The sequence below is a fragment of the Poecilia mexicana genome, unplaced genomic scaffold (genome assembly GCF_051168715.1).
Source record: "Poecilia mexicana isolate PSO_F unplaced genomic scaffold, ASM5116871v1 scaffold_4, whole genome shotgun sequence".
Lineage (NCBI taxonomy): Eukaryota > Metazoa > Chordata > Actinopteri > Cyprinodontiformes > Poeciliidae > Poecilia > Poecilia mexicana.
The window spans coordinates 31,772,355-31,791,537 of record NW_028263373.1 but is presented as its reverse complement, the minus strand read 5'-3'; the positions used below and the strand labels follow the sequence as shown (position 1 = coordinate 31,791,537).

The following is a 19,183-nucleotide window of genomic DNA, read 5'->3' as shown; positions in this document are numbered from 1 at the left end:
TCACATTTCAACAACAAGGTATTTCAAAGAGCTTTACACCATAAAAACACAAAAATACAAAGTCATAGAAACACGACCAACAACTGAAACATTACATTTTCTCACTACATATCAGATTGTTTATTAATGTTCCATTAATTAGCGCATGGCTCTCATCTCGGGTCATGATGAGATGAGACTATTTCTAGTTAGAACCTCTCAACCTCACACACCAGCTCAGGCTCCCACCAGAGAGGTGATGCCCATGAAAAGTCTATCGCCCAGGGTCAGATGGCCAAGGTCCCCTCCCTCGGCCTTCTAACATCCCACATTGCACCCAGCCCTTTTGGCCCACAGTTGGTGAGCCCTTGGGAAGGTGAACCCACTGTGGGCTGAGCCTGGCCAGACTCCATGTGTTTTGGCACCAGATGCTTGCCACGGAGCACCAACTCCAGGCCCGGCTCCAGGGTGGAGCCCTGGTGACCTGCGTCCAGGTGAGGGGACACTGTATCCATTGATTGTGCTCTTCATAAAGGGTCTTGGGCTGCTCTTTGTCTGGTTCATCACCTCTAGCATTGGGTGACCCTACAAGGGGTATGAAACCCCTGACAGCATAACTCCTAGAGTCACTTCAGCACTCAAACCCTTTCATCACGATAAGGTGGCAGCCTATGGAGGTGAAGAGAAAATAGGAAATATATTTTTTAAATACAAAATTGCCTAAAAAATAATAAAATGGGTCAAAATGAATTAAAAATGAGCGTACCTCATTGTTCCAGTCTACTAAAACAATTTTACACTGATTTCGAGTAATTGGGTGAAAGTTTAGTGAGAACTCCTGCTCGGGTTCTCACTAAAACCAGGAAGATAGAGCACATAACACCAGTTTTAAAGTCCCTACACTGACTCCCTGTAGCTCATAGACTAGAATAGAAAAATACTGCTGTTAGTTTATAAATCACTGAACGGTTTAGTACCTCAATACATTACAGATCTGCTGTTGCATCAACCTTCCAGACCCCTCAGGTCTTCTGGTTCTGGTTCTGGTCTGCTCTGCATCCAGAACCAGAACCAAACAAGGAGAAGCAGCATTCAGCTTCCATGCACCACAAATTTGGAACAAACGTACAGAAAACTGTAAAACAGCTGAAACACTGAGTGCCTTTAAATCTCGACTAAAAACCCACCTGTTTAGAGCTGTATTTGAAACGTAATCAATTACGAATTTAATGACAGTTCTTAACTTAATTTCTTTTATTGTTGCATGACTCTGTGTTTTCATATTTTTATTATGTAAAGCACTTTGAAATGCCTTGGTGCTGAAATGTGCTGTTCAAATAAAATTTGATTGATTGATTGATTGATGACCTAGAAGCCAATATAAAAATACCTACAAATTATAAAAAGGACTCAAATCGAATATAAATGACTGTGCCTCATCTATACAGACTGGTAGAATTATTTCAAAGTGATTTTGAGTCATTAGGTGACATGACCTGGAAGCTATTGAATAAAAACCCTCAATTTTGGTGAAAAAAATTCCTTAAAAAATGGAAAATTATTTAAAATGGAAAAAAAAATGACTGTGCCTCATCTATAGAGACTAGTAAAACAATTTCAAAGTGATTTTGAATCAATAGGTCCCATGACCTGGAAGCTATTGAAGAAAACACATTATTTAATATTAAAATTATTGAAAATATTGAATTTAAAATTTTATAGATGCTATTTTGGCTCATGTAAAAGCCTGAATTAGCACTGACAATTAGTTCGTTGGTTACAATTCAAGGCATTAACGTTTCTTTGACAGGAATGTTTGGTTCGGTAATTTGTTGACAGTCCCTAAGTCAACCTTCGGGCGCTGCGGCCGGGAGCGATAGAGAACCGCTGCCCGACAGTAGCGTTCATAAATCGGATCAACCTTGAGCTAAACGCCGCTTACTCCCCGGAGCTCGAATATCGAATATCCAACTTGAAACTAACTTCACTGCGGTCATTAGCGGTAGCATCTCCCGGAAAATTACGACTTTACTAAGACTGCCTGTCTCGGTCTCACCTAAGACAGCATACAAACAAAACCCGGAAAGTCGCCATCCATCAGTTATCTTAAAAGATTCTAGACTTGGCGCAAGTGGTATTTCTTTTTGAAATAAAACACGGGAAAATTGGGTGTGGGACATCCAAGAGAAGGAGAAGGGGGGAGGGACTGGGGTCTCTAGGAGGAAGCGAGAACTAATATGCTAGCATTACATGGTGTAAGATTAACAACGGCCCAAACCCGTGTTTTAAATCAAGTTTTAAGATAATGTATCAAACCTCATGCGCAAAATAAAATATACTACAGAAATATGAAAGCATAGACTCACCGTTCGGGTTGGGTTTGCATTCGCCTCCATGGTCGCTAGCCTCGGTGATGCTGGTATTTCTTCACTATGACGCCTGCGTCATGTGATTGGCTGGGTGTTGAAATCTGACAACGATTGCTAATGTCTGTGACCTGAAGTAACCTTGCCATTTTTGTACAGCGAATTTTTAGACGCTGAATTTGAGACGGCGAATTTGAGCAAGTTGAATTTTTAGGACACTGAAAATATTGCATTTGAATTTTTAAAAGTTGAATTTTTTTATATGCTGAATTTTTTTTAACACTGAAAAAATATATATTGAAAATTTTATCTTTGAAATAGGAATGTGAATTTTTTTAACATATGAAAATTGCAAACATGTACAAATAATGACACTGAATTTTTTTAAAAATTGAATTCGGATGCATTTTTTATTCAAATTCTGATGGCACATATTTACTTCCATACACATCAACATATGACAAAACACTCCAAACAAATGTACTGAAAATAACCATACTAATAAGTCCTTATAACATGATAAATGTAACCATAATTGCTTGTATCCAAATTATATATGGCCAAATAAACAGCTTACATAGATATGATGGCTTAAATAGTTTATTTCAACTTGGATTTCCACATGGATAGTCAGACAAAGCTTAACTATACTGACTAAAAACATGTCAAAAGCTTTTAAACTTACATTATTTACATTTGTAATGTCTAAATATTATTCAACTCGGATATTTACTCATATTGTAAATCAAAGGGATAGAAAGGAGTGGATGGGTTTTGATTGTGAGAAAAGCATCATGTTTTCTTTCCTTGACAGACAAAGATGACTTCCTCTTGGATTTCTTCCTCTTTGTACTGTCAAGTAAGAAATTGCAAAGCTGTGCCCCCAACTGGCCTGGGAACAAAGGCCTGGATTATTTTAGTTTATATCTTTAAAAAACTCCACTGCGAAGTTGTAGAGGTGAGACAAAATCAAGTACCTGGACCTGAAGTGTTAACTTAATGTAAACACACACTGAGCTCAAATAAAGCACAGTTTCTGTCACTTTCAACACATATTGTTGGCCCAGATAATGTGTATTTGGCTCCATCATGTTGCCAAATAGAATTACTACACTATGGTGGGAAAATATTTCTCACCTTTTCAAAAATGTAATTTTAAAGAATTTACAAGAAAAAACAACAAATGAAGAAGATTTGCAAACAAATGTACAGAAAAGAACCATAATAATATGTCATTATAATATATGCAGGCAGCAGTGCATGTATCCAAATCAGAATATGGGTGAATGAAGAGTACCGATTAATAGGCCAAGTAAGCTTCCATGGTTCATTGATAGTTGGAATTATTAGTAGATAAAGTCAGACAATGCTTAACTACACTGACTGGCCACTTTATTAGGTACCACATCCCAAAGGTGCTCTATTGGACTACTATGGAGGCCATTTGACTACAGTGAACTCATTGTCGTGTTCAAGAAACCAGTCTGAGATGACTGGCGCTTTATGACATGGCGCTGGAAGTAGCCATCAGAAGATGGATACACTGTGGTCAATACACTGTGGTCATAAAGGGATGGACATGGTCAGCAACAATACTCAAGTAGGCTATGGCATTGACACACTGCTCAATTGGTTGGTACTAATGGGTCCAAGGTGTGCCAGGAAAATATCCCCCACACCATTGCACCACCACCAGCAGCCTGAACCACTGATAGAAGGCAGGATGGATCCATGCTTTCATATTGTTGACACCATTTTCCGGCCCTACAATCCAACTGTCGCAGCAGAAATCGAGACTCATCATACCAGACAATGTTTTCCAATCTTCTATTGTCCACTTTTGGTGAGCCTGTGTGAATTGTAGCCTCAGTTTCCTGTTCTTAGCTGACAGGAGTGGCACCCGGTGTGGTCTTCTGCTGCTGTAGCTCATCCGCCTAAAGGTTTGGCATGTTGTGCATTCAGAGATGCTCTTCTGCATACCTCTGTTGTAACAAGTGGTTAATTGAGTTACTGTTGCTGTTCTATCAGCTCACACCAGTCTGGCCATTCTCCTCTGACCTCTGACATCAACAAGGCATTTGCGACCACAGAACTGCCGCTCACTGGATATTTTCTCTTTTTCGGCCCATTCTCTATAAACCCTAGAGATGGTTGTACGTAAAAAACCCAGGAGATCAGCACTTTCTAACATACTCAGACCAGCCCATCTGGCACCAACAACCATGCCACGTTCAAAGTCGCTTAAATGACCTTTCTTCTCCATTCTGATGCTCAGTTCGAACTGCAGCAGATTGTCTTGACCATGTCTACATGCCTAAATGCATGTAGTTGCTGCCATGTGATTGGCTAAGTTGACACATATATATAAAACCAAGTAACAGGCATACACAACAATTCTGAAAGTGTTCCATCAACTCCTACAGAGTTTTAAATTCAACATTTTGAAAGTGTCTATATTGGTCCACTCTGGATGGTGTAGAAATTACACTGTTGAAAGTGTTATTTGTGATACAGTTGAATCAACACTCACAGTAGCTGAAATTAAACACACATCAGTGTTGACTTACTCAACACTAGTGTATTTTGTATAAAGTTAACACTATGAAAATGTTAATGTAGCACAGAACAATGTAAAGTATATATTAACATAGAAATCTGAGTTTCGAAATTCTACTGGTAGGGTGTGCTGTGGTGGCGCAGGCGTTAAGCACAACCCACATATGGAGGCTCTAGTTTTCAATGCAGCCGTTGTGGGTTCATTTCCTGGTCTTCCCCTTCTCTCATTACCCACTTTTTTTGTCAATTTACTACCAAATAAAAGCCACTAGAACAATTAAAACCTTTTTTTTCCAGAAACTACTGGCCATCAATAATCCCCAAGTTCATTTTAAAAGACATTAGAAGCCACTTGAATCTACAAAAACACCAGCACCATTTGTAGAATATAATTACTTTTATTTCAAAACATCAAACCGCACTGACAGCAATATACAACAAAGGTAATCCATTCATGGTACTTTGCAATGAAGGTGAAGTTTGCTTTGAAAGTTTATCAGAAGAGGCCATGGATGGTTTTGTGATCACTGATGGTGAAGTGTCTTTGGTGCTGTTCTTGTTTTCACCAAAATGAAGGAGGAAGACTTCCAGCCTGGAAGGAAAAACAGGAAATATAGCATTAGGATAATAAATAAATATTTTTAAAAAGACGTGTGAACAAAACTAATCAGACTCACCCCTGTGTATTACCATCATATTCATTCAAATTACTCTGCCCACCTGGTTTACAAGATAAAGCATAAAAAAGTCAGAAATAATTACTAAAGAAATTAGTCAGCTTATAGAAAAAAAAAAATTGGACAGCATTAAAAGTCATGCCAACCTGTCTGAAGAAATGTGTTGAAGTCATCATAACAGACTTCAGTCATCAACATGACACATAAAGAAAAAACATTTTGGCAGATTTTAGATGTACCACAGGTACAAAATACCAGAGTCAAATGGCTCAATTGCCTCCTCATTGCGTAGATACGTTCTCCAGAGTCCTGCTAATCACCTAATTATTCTATTCAGGTGTGGTGCAGCAGCGGCACATCTAAATGTTGCAGGACAGTGGCCCTCCAGGACTGGAGTTAGACACCTGTGGCATAGATCAAGCCAACGGTCCAGCACAGCCACTACCCCATTTTGCAGTCTACAGCCAAAAACTTAAAGAAAACGACCTCCGCAGCTAAATAATGTAAACTCAAATGGCCTCCAGATTTTCCTGATAGTTTTAATGTTCGGTTAAGATAATAAACAGTCATATATACCGTGATATCTAAACAAATAAACGTACGTTAAGCGAACTGTGGATATGAATCGATACTCTTGCGTAAGCGGAAAATTAATTAAAATAGTCAAAAACATGATCATTTTAACATGGAACTTACCATGTTATAATAAGCTCCAGACAAGACGTCATACTGCTGCCTCCGCTCCTCAGGCAAACATGTGACGCAGTAGCGGAACAAGACGGGGGCGGGGCTAATGACCGGGCCCAAATAATAAAGCTCATGATAATTTTACTTTACAACATGGACATGCCTGCAACAGCGGAGCTAACAAGTTTCATCACCAGAAAGAGGGACTATGTAATTTTAAAGTCCATCTGACATGAAGTACAACAAACCAAGGGAAGAACAGAAACATCAGGCTACTGGTCACTAATGATGAAACAACACAAATTCAAAACATGTTAACGTAGTCCGTAGCTCTAGCTAGTTTGGCATTTGTTGCCAAGTGGCTGATGATGACGTTGGTGATAAGCTTCACCCAGATTGCACCTGGAGACAATAAGGACGATTCATTTGTAGTTTTATGTGTCATAAAGTTAAATATAAGAGTGAAAATAAAGCCAGTCATGGAACACAACATTTTATTCAATATTTTACATCCACTATGTCACTAAAATCAGTCAGTCTGGTAAAGTTTTTAGCAACCATGAGTCAACAATGGGGCACCCTACTATATAATCTACTGGGGTACAGTTTTTTGTTTTGAACAGAATGGGGCCCTACTTAACAGTTTTTGTCAGATGTGATTAAAAAGAAATTGTATCCTTAAAGGCATGTTCTGCCTCCCATGTGAGCCCCCCTGTAGGTCCAGGCCAGGGGATTGCTGCATCCCCCACCCTACCTGTTGATCCTTCTCTGGTGTGATGTCACAAATATGTTAAATTGTGGGAGGAGTTGTGTGACGTTGATTTCTAAATCAACGCCAGACTGTAGTTGTTAATTTAGAAATCAACACTGGACTGGATTGCTTTTTGTTTAACTCTTTGGAACGCTTTAGTGAGTGTTAGGGAAACTAACACTAACACTCATTTGTTGAATTAACACTGTATTTTTAACATGCAACACTTACACTGGAAATCTAACACTTTTGAATTTGCTGTGTAGTTTACAGAAACATTTGTGCAGAATATTTACTGGGAGCCCCGAGATCAAAGTGGGGAACACCCCCATAGGTGGTGGAATGACCGAGCTAAGATCCTGTGGGACTTCCAGATCCAGACAGACAAAATGGTAATGGCGAACAAACCGGACATTGTGATGGTGGATAACAGAGGAAAGCAGTTGTGGTGAATGTAGCAATACCAAGTTATTGCAACATAAGGAAAAAGGAGCATGAGAAACTGGATAAATACCAGGGCCTCAGAGAGGAACTGGAAAAAGCCTGGAAAGTGAAGACCACAGTGTTGCCTGCACAGCAAATTCAAAAGTGTTACATTTCCAGTGTAAGTGTTGTATGTTAAAATACAGTGTTAATTCAACTCTTAAGTCTAATTCAACAACATGAGTGTTAGTTTTCCTAAAGAGTTTATGTTATTCCTAAGAGTTAAATAGAAGTAATCCTGTCCAGTGTTGATTTCTAAATTAACACCAACACAAACTCAGTTTGGTGTTGATTTAGAAATCAACATCAGACAGTTCATCCCACTCATGGTTGCTAAAAAACTTTACCAGACTGACTGATTTTAGTGACATAGTGGGTGTAAAAGATTGAATAAAATGTTGTGCTACATGACTGGCTTTATTTTCACTCTTACATTTAACTTTATGACACAAAACTACAAATGAATCGTCCTTATTTTCTCTAGGTGCATTCTGGGTAAAGCTTATCACCAACGTCATCATCAGTCACTTGGCAACAAATGGCAAACCAGCTAGAGCATTTCTACAAACTACGTTAACACGTTTTGAATTTGTGTTGTTTCATCATTAGTGACCAGTAGCCTGATGTTAATGTTATTCTCTTGGTTTGTCTTCATGTCAGATGAATTTCAGAATGACAAAGTCGCAATCTCTGGTGATGAAACTTGTTAGCTCCGCTGTTGCGGGCATGTCTATGTTGTAAGGTGAAATTATTGTGAGCTTTATCATTTGGGCCCGGTCATTAGTCCCACCTCCCGGCCGACGCCGTCTTGTTCCGCTACTGCGTCACATGTTTGCCTGAGGAGCGGAGGCAGCAGTATGACGTCTTGTCTGGAGCTTATTATAACATGGTAAGTTCCATGTTAAAATGATCATGTTTTTGACTATTTTAATTAATTTTCCGCTTATGCAAGAGTATCGATTCATATGCACAGTTCACTTAACGTACATTTATTTGTTTGGATATCACGGTATATATGACTGTTTATTATCTTAACCGAACATTAAAACTATCAGGAAAATCTGGAGGCCATTTGAGTTTACATTATTTAGCTGCGGAGGTCGTTTTCTTTAAGTTTTTGGCTGTAGACTGCAAAATGGGGTAGTGGCTGTGCTGGACCGTTGGCTTGATCTATGCCACAGGTGTCTAACTCCAGTCCTGGAGGGCCACTGTCCTGCAACATTTAGATGTGCCGCTGCTGCACCACACCTGAATAGAATAATTAGGTGATTAGCAGGACTCTGGAGAACGTATCTACGCAATGAGGAGGCAATTGAGCCATTTGACTCTGGTATTTTGTACCTATGGCACATCTAAAAACTGCCCAAATGTTTTTGTTTTTTTTTATTAGTAGTATGTCATGTTGGTGACTGAAGTCTGTTATGATGACTTCAACACATTTCTTCAGACAGGTTGGCATGACTTTTAATGCTGTCCAAAAATGTTTCTATAAGCTGTCTAATTTCTTTATTAATTTCTGACTTTTTTATGCTTTATCTTGTAAACCAGGAGGGCAGAGTAATTTGAATGAATATGATGGTGACACACAGGGGTGAGTCTGATTAGTTTTGCTCACACTTCTTTTTAAAATATGTATTTATTATCCTAATGTTTCTGCTATATATGCTGTTTTTCCTTCCAGGCTGGAAAAAAACAGGCATTCTAATGTTGGTTCATGTTCTCCTTCCTACATCCAAGGGCCACAAGAAAAATGCCAAAACAGCTCATGTCAAACAGTGGACCATGTTGTCAGATATGTGCAGGTATGTGTTACTCTAATGATCCTAGGTCTTTGTAGAAGCACTTTCTTATTGGATTCGTTTGCTATTTGAATGTAGCTGTGCTCTATATAGTTAATAATTTTCATTGTCGTCTTAGCATTTTGCCAAAGATGGGAGCCAGTGCTGAAGCCTTCCTCATTACTGTGGAACCAGGACAGCCCTTCCTCCTGCATGTTGGTGAAAACAAGAACAGCACCAAAGACGTTTCACCATCAGTGATCACAAGACCATCCATGGCCTCTTTCAATGAACTTTAAAAGCACACTTCATCTTCAGTGCAAAGTACCATGAATGTATGACCTTTGTTGTATATTGTTGTCAGTGCCGTTTGACGTTATTTTGAAATAAAAGTAGATTACATACTGCAACTGGTGCTGGTGTTTTGTAGATTCAAGTGGCATCTAATGTCTTTTAAAATGAATTTGGGGATTATTGATAGCCAGTAGTTTATAAAAATAAAAAGGTTTTAATTGTTCTAGTGGCTTTTATTTGGTAGTAAATTGACAAAAAACAAAGTGGGTAATGAGAGAAGAGGAAGACCAGGAAGCGAACCCACGACCACATTGAAAACTAGAGCCTCCATAAATGGGTTGTGCTTAACCCCTGCACCACCACAGCACACCTTGCCAGTAGTATTATAAAACTCAGATTTCTATGTTGATATAAACTTTACACGTCAAGCTCCCAGGTCTCTGGTAGATTACCTGAGCTCAGAGGATGAGAGAGAGAGAGAGAGAGAGCATCCAGCAGAAGGTGAGAAGGGAATTTGGGCTATGCCACCTGCTGGTTTAAAGGAAGAACTGCAATTGGCCAAAATACTGATGCTTTCAATGTGTGTTCATTTGATCCGTTGTGAGTTGGCATTAACAAGTTTGGTTCATCTATTATGTTCAATCATTCCTAACAAGAATATACACTGTGAAAATAACTTAAAACTAATAACTGATAACTAGCAGAAAACGTGATTATTTTCTGCTAATAACTCTCTTTAGCAGAAAATATCTACTTATCTATCGATTTACCTTGTCAGCTTGTCTGAGACAGTCTATTCGTCTCATTTTGCCTTTCTGGTCAGGATTTGACAAGACACAACACGCAGCCTTCTTCCCAGTGATTGACAAGACAAAGTCCTCTCTACATTCAGGTCTGATGTCTTTTCTTAGTTTCGCCAAAAGTCGACTAGCCCACTTTTGTTTCACCTAGTAGCAGAATGATACAGAAACAGAAATCTCAGTTAATGAAATCAGCACTTTAGTTGATAACTAGCTGCACAGCATTATTTAAAAAATCTACCTCTGCTTTTTCTCCCAGTAATTCATCTTTAACAGCTCTCTCTTCTTCTTTAGTCATCCTCTTCTCATGTTTTTTGAAGTACTTCCTCTTTCTGGCCTGAAGGTTAAACCATGTATAAGCGAAGGCACGAACCTGGGGCAGCAGAGCCTCAATGAATGGATGGAACTCATCCTACAGGACAGACACACACACACACACAAAAGGTTAATGCATGAAATAACAATCATTTAACCAAAATTACTGAGTTTCACACACAAATTGTGTGAGTTCAAATACATTTAAGCATAAGTAAACTAGAGTTGCTAATTGAGTTTCAGAACTACTTAGAATAAGTTTTGGCCTGTCCTGTGAACCCAGAGTGGGACAAATTCTGCAAAAATCAAGGATAGAGAATGAAATAAATTGCCCCATAAAATTGTTTAATGTTCCAACAAATGAACCAAAATGATTATTTCATGATTTCTATTTTTAATCTATTGTTTCATTTATTTCATGTTAAACATTTTTCATACATTTACTTTTCTTATTTCTTTCTTTATCTAATTTTTAGAGATTTTTATACCACTTACATATTGTTAATAAATCTATTTTCAACTAATTATTGTAATCCATCTTAATTCAAAAACTGATCAGATCTAATTTCTAAACATTTCTTGTACTGGAGACACCACTGCTGGAGACATCAGATTCTTTGTGTTAGACGTCACTGTCAAAGTCCCTGCAATAAAACTCGGAGCGGATCAGATAAGAACTGATTCCCAATACAAAAGCAAGGCCTGGATCCCAGGAGGTCTTTGGAGTCAACCTCCAACTGAGACACAAGAACTGCGAACCTTTTTCTTCTAACCTGCTTGCCAGGAAGCAGATTTATTTCAAAACCTTCAAAGTGTTCACTGTAGAATTCGAGAAAGCGTTCTGCGTACCCCGCGTTTGTGCGTTCCCATAGAGACAAGATAAGGCTCTTGACGCGTCTGCCTGCTTTGGCAGCCTCTCCATTCCTCGACCAGAAAGATACTTTCCTCTGTATTTCCAACCAAAAGTACCACAGGTTCTGCTGAGAACCTCAAGCTGGGTCGCCAGCCAACCCTCGACACCTTCCTCAAGAGAACAAGTTGTTTTGTTCCATCAATTTTTGGACATTGCTTTGATCAATGATCAACTCAAAGGGAGACCGTTTCATTATCTCAGCTGAATTAAGTGTTTAAAATAAGGTTCTTGTTAATTGCCTTTCTGTTGCATTTTGTGCTGATTACATGCTTGGGGCAGAATGGGGATGAGCGTATATTTCTGTGTGCATATGTGAGTTTTTGCCGTATTTTATTATTAATATTGAAGGACTCAACTCAACAGATTTATTATCAGAACTGTTGTCATCAATATTATTATTATTTGTTTTAATATGTAAATTATTATTTTATTATCATTATCATTGTCAGTTTTACCTTATTTTACTGCTATCATCATCACTAAGATTTTATTTTTTTATTTTTATTTATTTTTTGGGCATGTAAATACATACCTGCTTGGTTTGTATTTTTATCCACAACATTATCATTATTGACTTTATTTATTTTTTCTTTCTTTTTTCATATTTTCTTTGGTAATTCTATTACTTTGTTTTAAAACCCTCATGTACAGTGTATCACAAAAGTGAGTACACGCCTCACATTTCTGCAGATATTTAAGAATAACTTTTCATGGCACAACACTGACAAAATGACACTTTGACACATTGAAAAGTAGTCTGGGTGCAACTTATATAACAGTGTAAATTTATTCTTCCCTCAAAATAACTCCATATACAGCCATTAGTGTCTAAACCGCCGGCAACAAAAGTGAGTACACTCACTTACACTTGGTGAAAGTTCCTTAAGTGTCAATATTTTACGTAGCCACCATTATTTACCGAAACTACCTTAACTCTCCTGGGCATGGAGATCACTAGAGCTTCACAGATTGCCACTGGAATGCTTTTCCACTTTTCCATGACAACATCACAGAGCTGGCAGATATTCAAGACTTTGCGCTTTTCCACCTTCCACTTGAGGATGCCCCAATTATCCTCTTTTGGATTTAGGTCTGGAGACATGGAGTCCATCACCTTTACCTGCAGCCTCTTCAGTAAAGCAGTGGTTGTCTTAGAGGTGTATTTGGGGTCATTGTCATGCTGGAACACTGCCCTGTGATCCAGTTTCTGGAGGGAGGGGATCAGGCTCTGCTTCAGTATTTCACAGTGCATATTGTAGTTCCTGAAATATAACTACCCAACACCTGCTGCACTCCTGCAGTCCCAGACCATGGCATTCCCACCAACACGCTTGACTGTAGGCATCACACACTTATCTTTGTACTCCTCACCTGACAGCTGCCACACATGCTGGAGACCATCTGAACAAAACAAATTAATCTTGGTCTCATCAGACCATAGGACCTGGATCCAGCAATCCATGTCCTTTGTTGACATGTGAACAAAGGACATGTGAACAAAGTCCGCAAACAGTTTGCTGTTTGCAGACTTTCTTGTGTGCAGAATTCAGAAGAGGCTTCCTTCCGGAGTGATAGCCTTGCAGACCAAGCTGCAGTAGTGTGCGGTGTATGGTCGCACCGACAGGCTGACCCTCCACCTCTTTAATCTCTGCAGCAATGCTGACGGCACTCCTGTACCTATTTTCAAAGACAGCATTTGGATGTGCACTGAGCGTCTTTATATGACCAACGTGAGGTCTGTTCTGAGTGAACCCAGCTAAAAATGTTGGATGATCTTGGCCACTGTGCTGCAGCTCAGTTTCAGGGTGTTAGCAATCCTCCTGACCTTTAGCCTTGGCCATCTTCATATGGCGCAACACTTAATCTTTTAAGATCCTCAGAGAGTTCTTTGCGAAGAGGTGCCATGTTGGAACTTTTAGTGATCAGTATGAGAGCGTGTGAGAGCTGTACTACAAAATTGAACACACCTGCTCCCTACATACACCTTAAACCTGGTAACACTAACTAGTCACATGACATTTTGGAGGGAAAATGACAAGCAGTGCTCAGTTTGGACATTTAGGGATGTAGTCTCTTCGGGGTGTACTCACTTTTGTTGCTGGCGGTTTAGACATTAATGGCTGTATATAGAGTTATTTTGAGGGAAGAATAAATTTACACTGTTATATAACAGTGTAAATTTATTCTTCCCTCAAAATAACTGCACACAGACTGCTTTTCATTGTGTGTCAAAGTGTCATTTTGTCAGTGTTGTCCCATGAAAAGATATACTTAAATATCTTCAGAAATGTTAGGGGTGTACTCATTTTTGTGATACACTGTATAAATAAGTCAGATTTTTTTTCATTACTGTTTTCTATTTTCATTATTATGTTTTATTTTCTGTCAGACAATTAATGTCTGTCATTACAACTACATTATTTTGCTGTATTTTATTTTTACTCTTCCTTCTCTTCCTCTCTCTTTTTACATGTACGTTAGGTCCCCCCAAAAGGTTTTCTTCTGATTTGTTTGTTTATTATTTTGCTCTCTCCCCAGTAATTTAGAAAAATTTAAATATGTGTGTGAGTGTACAAGTGTGTATGTATGTGTGTAGGGTAAGGAATAGGTATGTATGTATATATGGATAAGTGTGTATATGCATGTGTCTGCGTGTGCGCACGTGTGTGTGTGTGTGTGTGTGTGCGTGTGTGTGGTGTATATGTATATACTTCTTACCAGTAACTCTTCCATAACAGATATTTCCAACCCAACCATTCATCCAATTATCATATCCGATCATGCCCTCATCAGTTTTATATTACATAAGAAAACTGAAACAAAAGCAAGCCAAATATGGCGATTCAACACATTTCTAATGCAAGACAACTGACAAGACAATTTGATTAATACTTTAGAAAACACTGGAAACAAGTCGCAACACATCTCTATCTCTCATCTGGGAAACAGCCAAAACAGTAACAAGAAGAAAAATAATTTCATACTACTCATTCAAAAAGAAAAGTGAACAAAACTTAGAAAATTACCTGGAAGACAAACTAAAACAATTATACAATTCATATGCAACTACCCCGATAGCACAAACATTGAAGAAAATTAGAGGCACTAAAAATTAACTTGATAACATTATTAGTAAAAAGACACAAGTTATCCTACAAAGACTACAATATAACCATTATGAACATAATGATAAATCTGGCAAATATTTAGCTAATCAATTTAAACATGATATGGAAAAAAACCCTCATCACAATAATTCAAGACTCCACAGGAAGCATTACCAATGACCCACAAATCATAACACCTTCAGACAATTCTATCATTACTTAAGAGGAATAAGGAAAATTATTTCAAAGAAATTTATCATTTTCTCAATATCACACTTCCATCATTAACAAAGGAACAGTCAGACATCTTACTAAAATTCATTATCAGATCAGAAATTTTGTTCATGCAATTTGAAACAAGAATTTAAATTATTCTAAAGTAAAATAAGTAGTTATTAACTTGATGTTGTGAGTGGAAATAATAAATACATGCGTGTCCTTCAACTAGGTGGGGGCGGTTTTTTCCTTTTACTTTTTTCTCAGTAAAAGATGTATTCTTTGAAAATGTATCGCTTTGACCTAGATTTTGACTCTTCAGGTCCTTGAGTGCCTAGCTCTGTCGACATGTCGACATACTGTGAAAGTATTATTTGGTTTAAACTGGAGAAATAAGTTAAAATTTACAATTCAAGATTAACAATCTTAAAGAAGAATGTTTACACAACTTGCTTATTTCTGAGTTAAAACCAGTAAAATTTTAACTTAAATGGCATTTTCAAGGCAGCAGGTGGACTTTCATTTTCAAGTTAAATCACCTTCTAATATTTTACAGTGTAAATGGGAAAATACCTTACCATCCACCACACACATAATCAATTTTGGAATAATGTTTGTCATAACATTTTCACCATGTCCTATAACACCAACATACAGTTAATACTATATAAAATAATCCATAGGACATACCTCACACAGCACAGGATTTATAGAATCGAACAATTGCACATACTGTGCACTTATAAGTGCACAGTATGTGCACTTATAAGTGCACAGTATGTGCACTTATAAGTGCACAGTATGTGCAATTGTTCGCCAGAATGTGTGGAGGTGGTCATCAGCCAGGAATTCTGGCTCTATCCACCAATATAAAACTTCTGGAAATAAACGATCATTGAACTGTCTCAAATCTCTGGCCACAACATCCCACTATCCCCTTTCGTCTGCTTACTTGGTAATTTAGAAGAACTGAACATAAACTCCAAACAGACCCAAACCCTCTGCTGCTTGTGTCCCTGACTATCGCCAGGAACACATTCTGATAACTGGAAAAATAGGGAAAAAATCGGTACCTCACAATGGCTAGATCTACATACACAACAGATATCAATGGAACAACAATCAGCAATAGATAAAAATCAATTTAAATATTTTAATGAAATATACGCCATAATTCTAGATGCCATTTTATTGCCAGTGAGTTAATGTTACTGCGGAAAAAAAGACCAGGGAAGGAGAAGGAAAATGGGAGAGCCTAATATAATAATTCATTGTAATAATTTCTAATTTGAATAATAATTCAAATTAGAAAATAACTACAAAGATTAAAAGAAAAGAGTATACCCTAATTCACATATGTTAAACATTGTTTTTGTTGTGACACCAATTGATTATGCAGAGTGTTTTGTCTTTGTTTTGAATGTATCCTTTTTAATGTATACCTCCTTGTTGGTCTGTTTGTTTCTCTTGTTTTTGTTTGGTTATTTTATTTTTGTTGGCATTATTCATTCTATTATCTGGTTATTTATTTTGCAGATCAATTATCCTTTTTCTTTTTGTTAGTCTCTAATGTTTGTTGTATATACACTGATGAATAAAAAATGTAATTGTCTTGACCCAGAACAACTGAATTCAGTGCTGCTAAAATTCACTGGCTCTCTCAGGCAATCTCTTCTCCCTTCCTCCCTCCTGTTTTCCTCTTCTTTTCTTCCCTTGATTTCAAATTCATATCTACTTTGCGGTCATACAAGACCTAAGGACAATTTTTCTTTGTCTAGCCTAAATGTAGGGCCACAGCCCACATGGGCCCTACATGGTGGTGGGCCCACATGGGTTTGCCCATTTAGGGCCCATGTAGGGCCCACGTAGGCTGTGGCCCTACATGGGCAAACCCATGTGGGGCCACCGTAGAACCCGCGGACAAACCCATATGGGACCCATATGTCAGCCCTCCTTTCCCCCATATGAGGCCCACCTAGGCATGCTGGCAGGGGGATCACCAGTGACCTGAAGGAATTGCTAAGCAATAAAAAAACAGCCTTCAGGGAGGATTGCAGGGAATTTATGAGGAGTATGCAGAAGTATCTTAAGTTTAAGGCTGTCAAAATAAGCAATATTTCAATATAATCAATATTAGAATAATGAATTATTTAAAGACACTGATTTGTCAAAATCAATGCAAACTTACAGATGTATATGTGCTTAAATTGTTGCATTTCTTCCAGCAGAAGCACTGCAATAACAGACACTCCCTTCCATACCAGCTGCTGCTCACCTATTCAAAGCAATGAACAGCTGACATAAAGCTAAAAGAAAGTTGAGTTCAAGAATTAAAGAATTCATTTCAGATGAGAATGACATTTTCCCAGATAGTTATCTTGCTAGATTTTCAATGGCATCACTGGTAATAGACTTCTAATACTCAGAATAGAGCAGAAAATGTTTTAAAACACTGGCTGAGTGGGGAGAGTAGTCAGTTGCCTTGAAATTGTAAAGTTAAGTACAAGTTGCATACTAATCTGCATATTGATGTGTGCATATGTGTGTGGTTGAGTGAATGTGACTCCAGTGTAAAATACTTTAAGTGGTCATTATGACTTGTAAAGCTAAATTCAGGCCATTCTTACTATTCAAATATAAACCACAAATAATTTGTCTGCATCACAGACAGTAGCCACCTGGTCAACTGAAACAACATACAGCACATCTAGGAAGTTATCACAATGCTTCACTTTTTTCACAATTTATTATGATACAGCTTTATTCACAATTATATTGTAAATATGTTTTGGATGAAGTGTACTGAAAACTAACATGTAAAACACAGTTGGTGCCAAAATAAAAAACAATGGGATCTAAAATGGCTTAGATCCCATAATACATTAAGTCCAAATTGGACTTAATGTTAAACATTAAAGTACACAGTTGACAAAGGATGGAAGTGGATGGTCCTTATGTCTGTGAACAAGTTCAATCAGTGCAAGTGTATGCAGTGGTCATAACAGCTAGCTAGCTAGATAGCTATATAGAGAGCTGAAGATGTGTTTTCACAGCAGCTTGCCTCCTTATCTCTACACCAGGGAAGAAGGCCCTCTATCGGCCTCTCATTCTAACTCAACCCTCTGGCTGCTACTGCAGCCATTTTCTGCTGACTAACATAAACACGTAAAAAAATATATCCAGCCTTCCACAAAGGGGAGGAGGGGGAGGAGGAGGCAGCAGCAGCAACTGAACTTCAGCTTGGCCTTTTATTGTCCCGCTGGTGATCGGGACAGAGACAGGCCTGCTTTGCTCCAAAGCGCCGACCAACACAACTTTAATTAACACACCACTACAGCCATTCTCTCAGCAAAGGCTGCGGTTAATATAAAAGCTGGATTGTTCCAGCAAGCCCGTTTCACGAAGCAGAACCAACATACGCCAGAATCCGGTGAAAACTGCGGGAGTTTAAATACTTTATTCTGTCAGAATCGGAAAACTTATCGTTTGGTGGGTGACAGTCCAGCTAATGGTGTTTCAGGCCCGTGTGTTAAATTCGGCCTGTGTGTGATCAGAAAAGTGAGCTTCCTCCGATTGGATTGTTATTTAAATGATGGATAGACGCTTAGCACTTCCGCCTTGGACGGAGTGTTTGACTGATAACGCCAACTGGATGAAAGGACGAGTCGACTGTAAAAGTTAACTTAATTCTAATATTAAGTGTTTTATGGTTGCGTATAATGTGAGTCCTGAAACCCTCCGCTGTCTCCGGGCTGAGCGGTGACGCCGTGCATGTGTCTCGGTAGAAGGAATAGTTTATTTGCTAGGTTTGAAAGGAACATGAGTGTGATGTCGCGGAGCGGCATAAAACTGCTGAAGAACTCAAAGACAGAAAAACAGCCTCCGACACAAAGCTCTATGAAATACAAGGGGAATTAATGACTTAGTTGAGCTGCGTGGCCAATGTTTGTCCTCTCACTCTTTAGGTCGCGTCTTTTTTAGGAATACAGTAAAGACATTACTGTAACGACCAGGTTTGCTCCTACCATTTCCAAGCTGAACCGCCACCGGCTGAAGTTAAAGCTGATCTCTTCGCCTGCCCATCCTGAGCTAACGGTCCTTATCATTCCACAGTTATTCCCATCATTGTGCCCCTGGTTGCCAGCTGGAGGAAATCCGCGGTGCTCCGGTCCACAAACGTCCCGCGTCAGGCTTCTTCCTCCTCCTCCTCCTTCCTCTCCTCCTCCAGGCTGCGGCAGAATGAAATCCTGCTATGTTCACT

General features: G+C 38.6%; 1 protein-coding gene across 1 annotated transcript in view; it reads right to left on the bottom strand.

Annotated features, from left to right (window-relative positions):
* The window catches only part of nfic (nuclear factor I/C), a 41,734-nt gene extending 22,551 nt beyond the window's left edge, over window positions 1-19,183 (bottom strand). The window contains exons 1-3 of the mRNA XM_088005209.1: window positions 18,948-19,183; window positions 10,613-10,783; window positions 10,342-10,518 (exon numbers count right to left, since the gene is read on the bottom strand). Of these exons, the coding sequence (XP_087861335.1) occupies window positions 10,342-10,518; window positions 10,613-10,783; window positions 18,948-19,028 (429 nt within the window). The 5' untranslated portion in view covers window positions 19,029-19,183. The remainder of the gene's footprint in view (window positions 1-10,341; window positions 10,519-10,612; window positions 10,784-18,947) is intronic.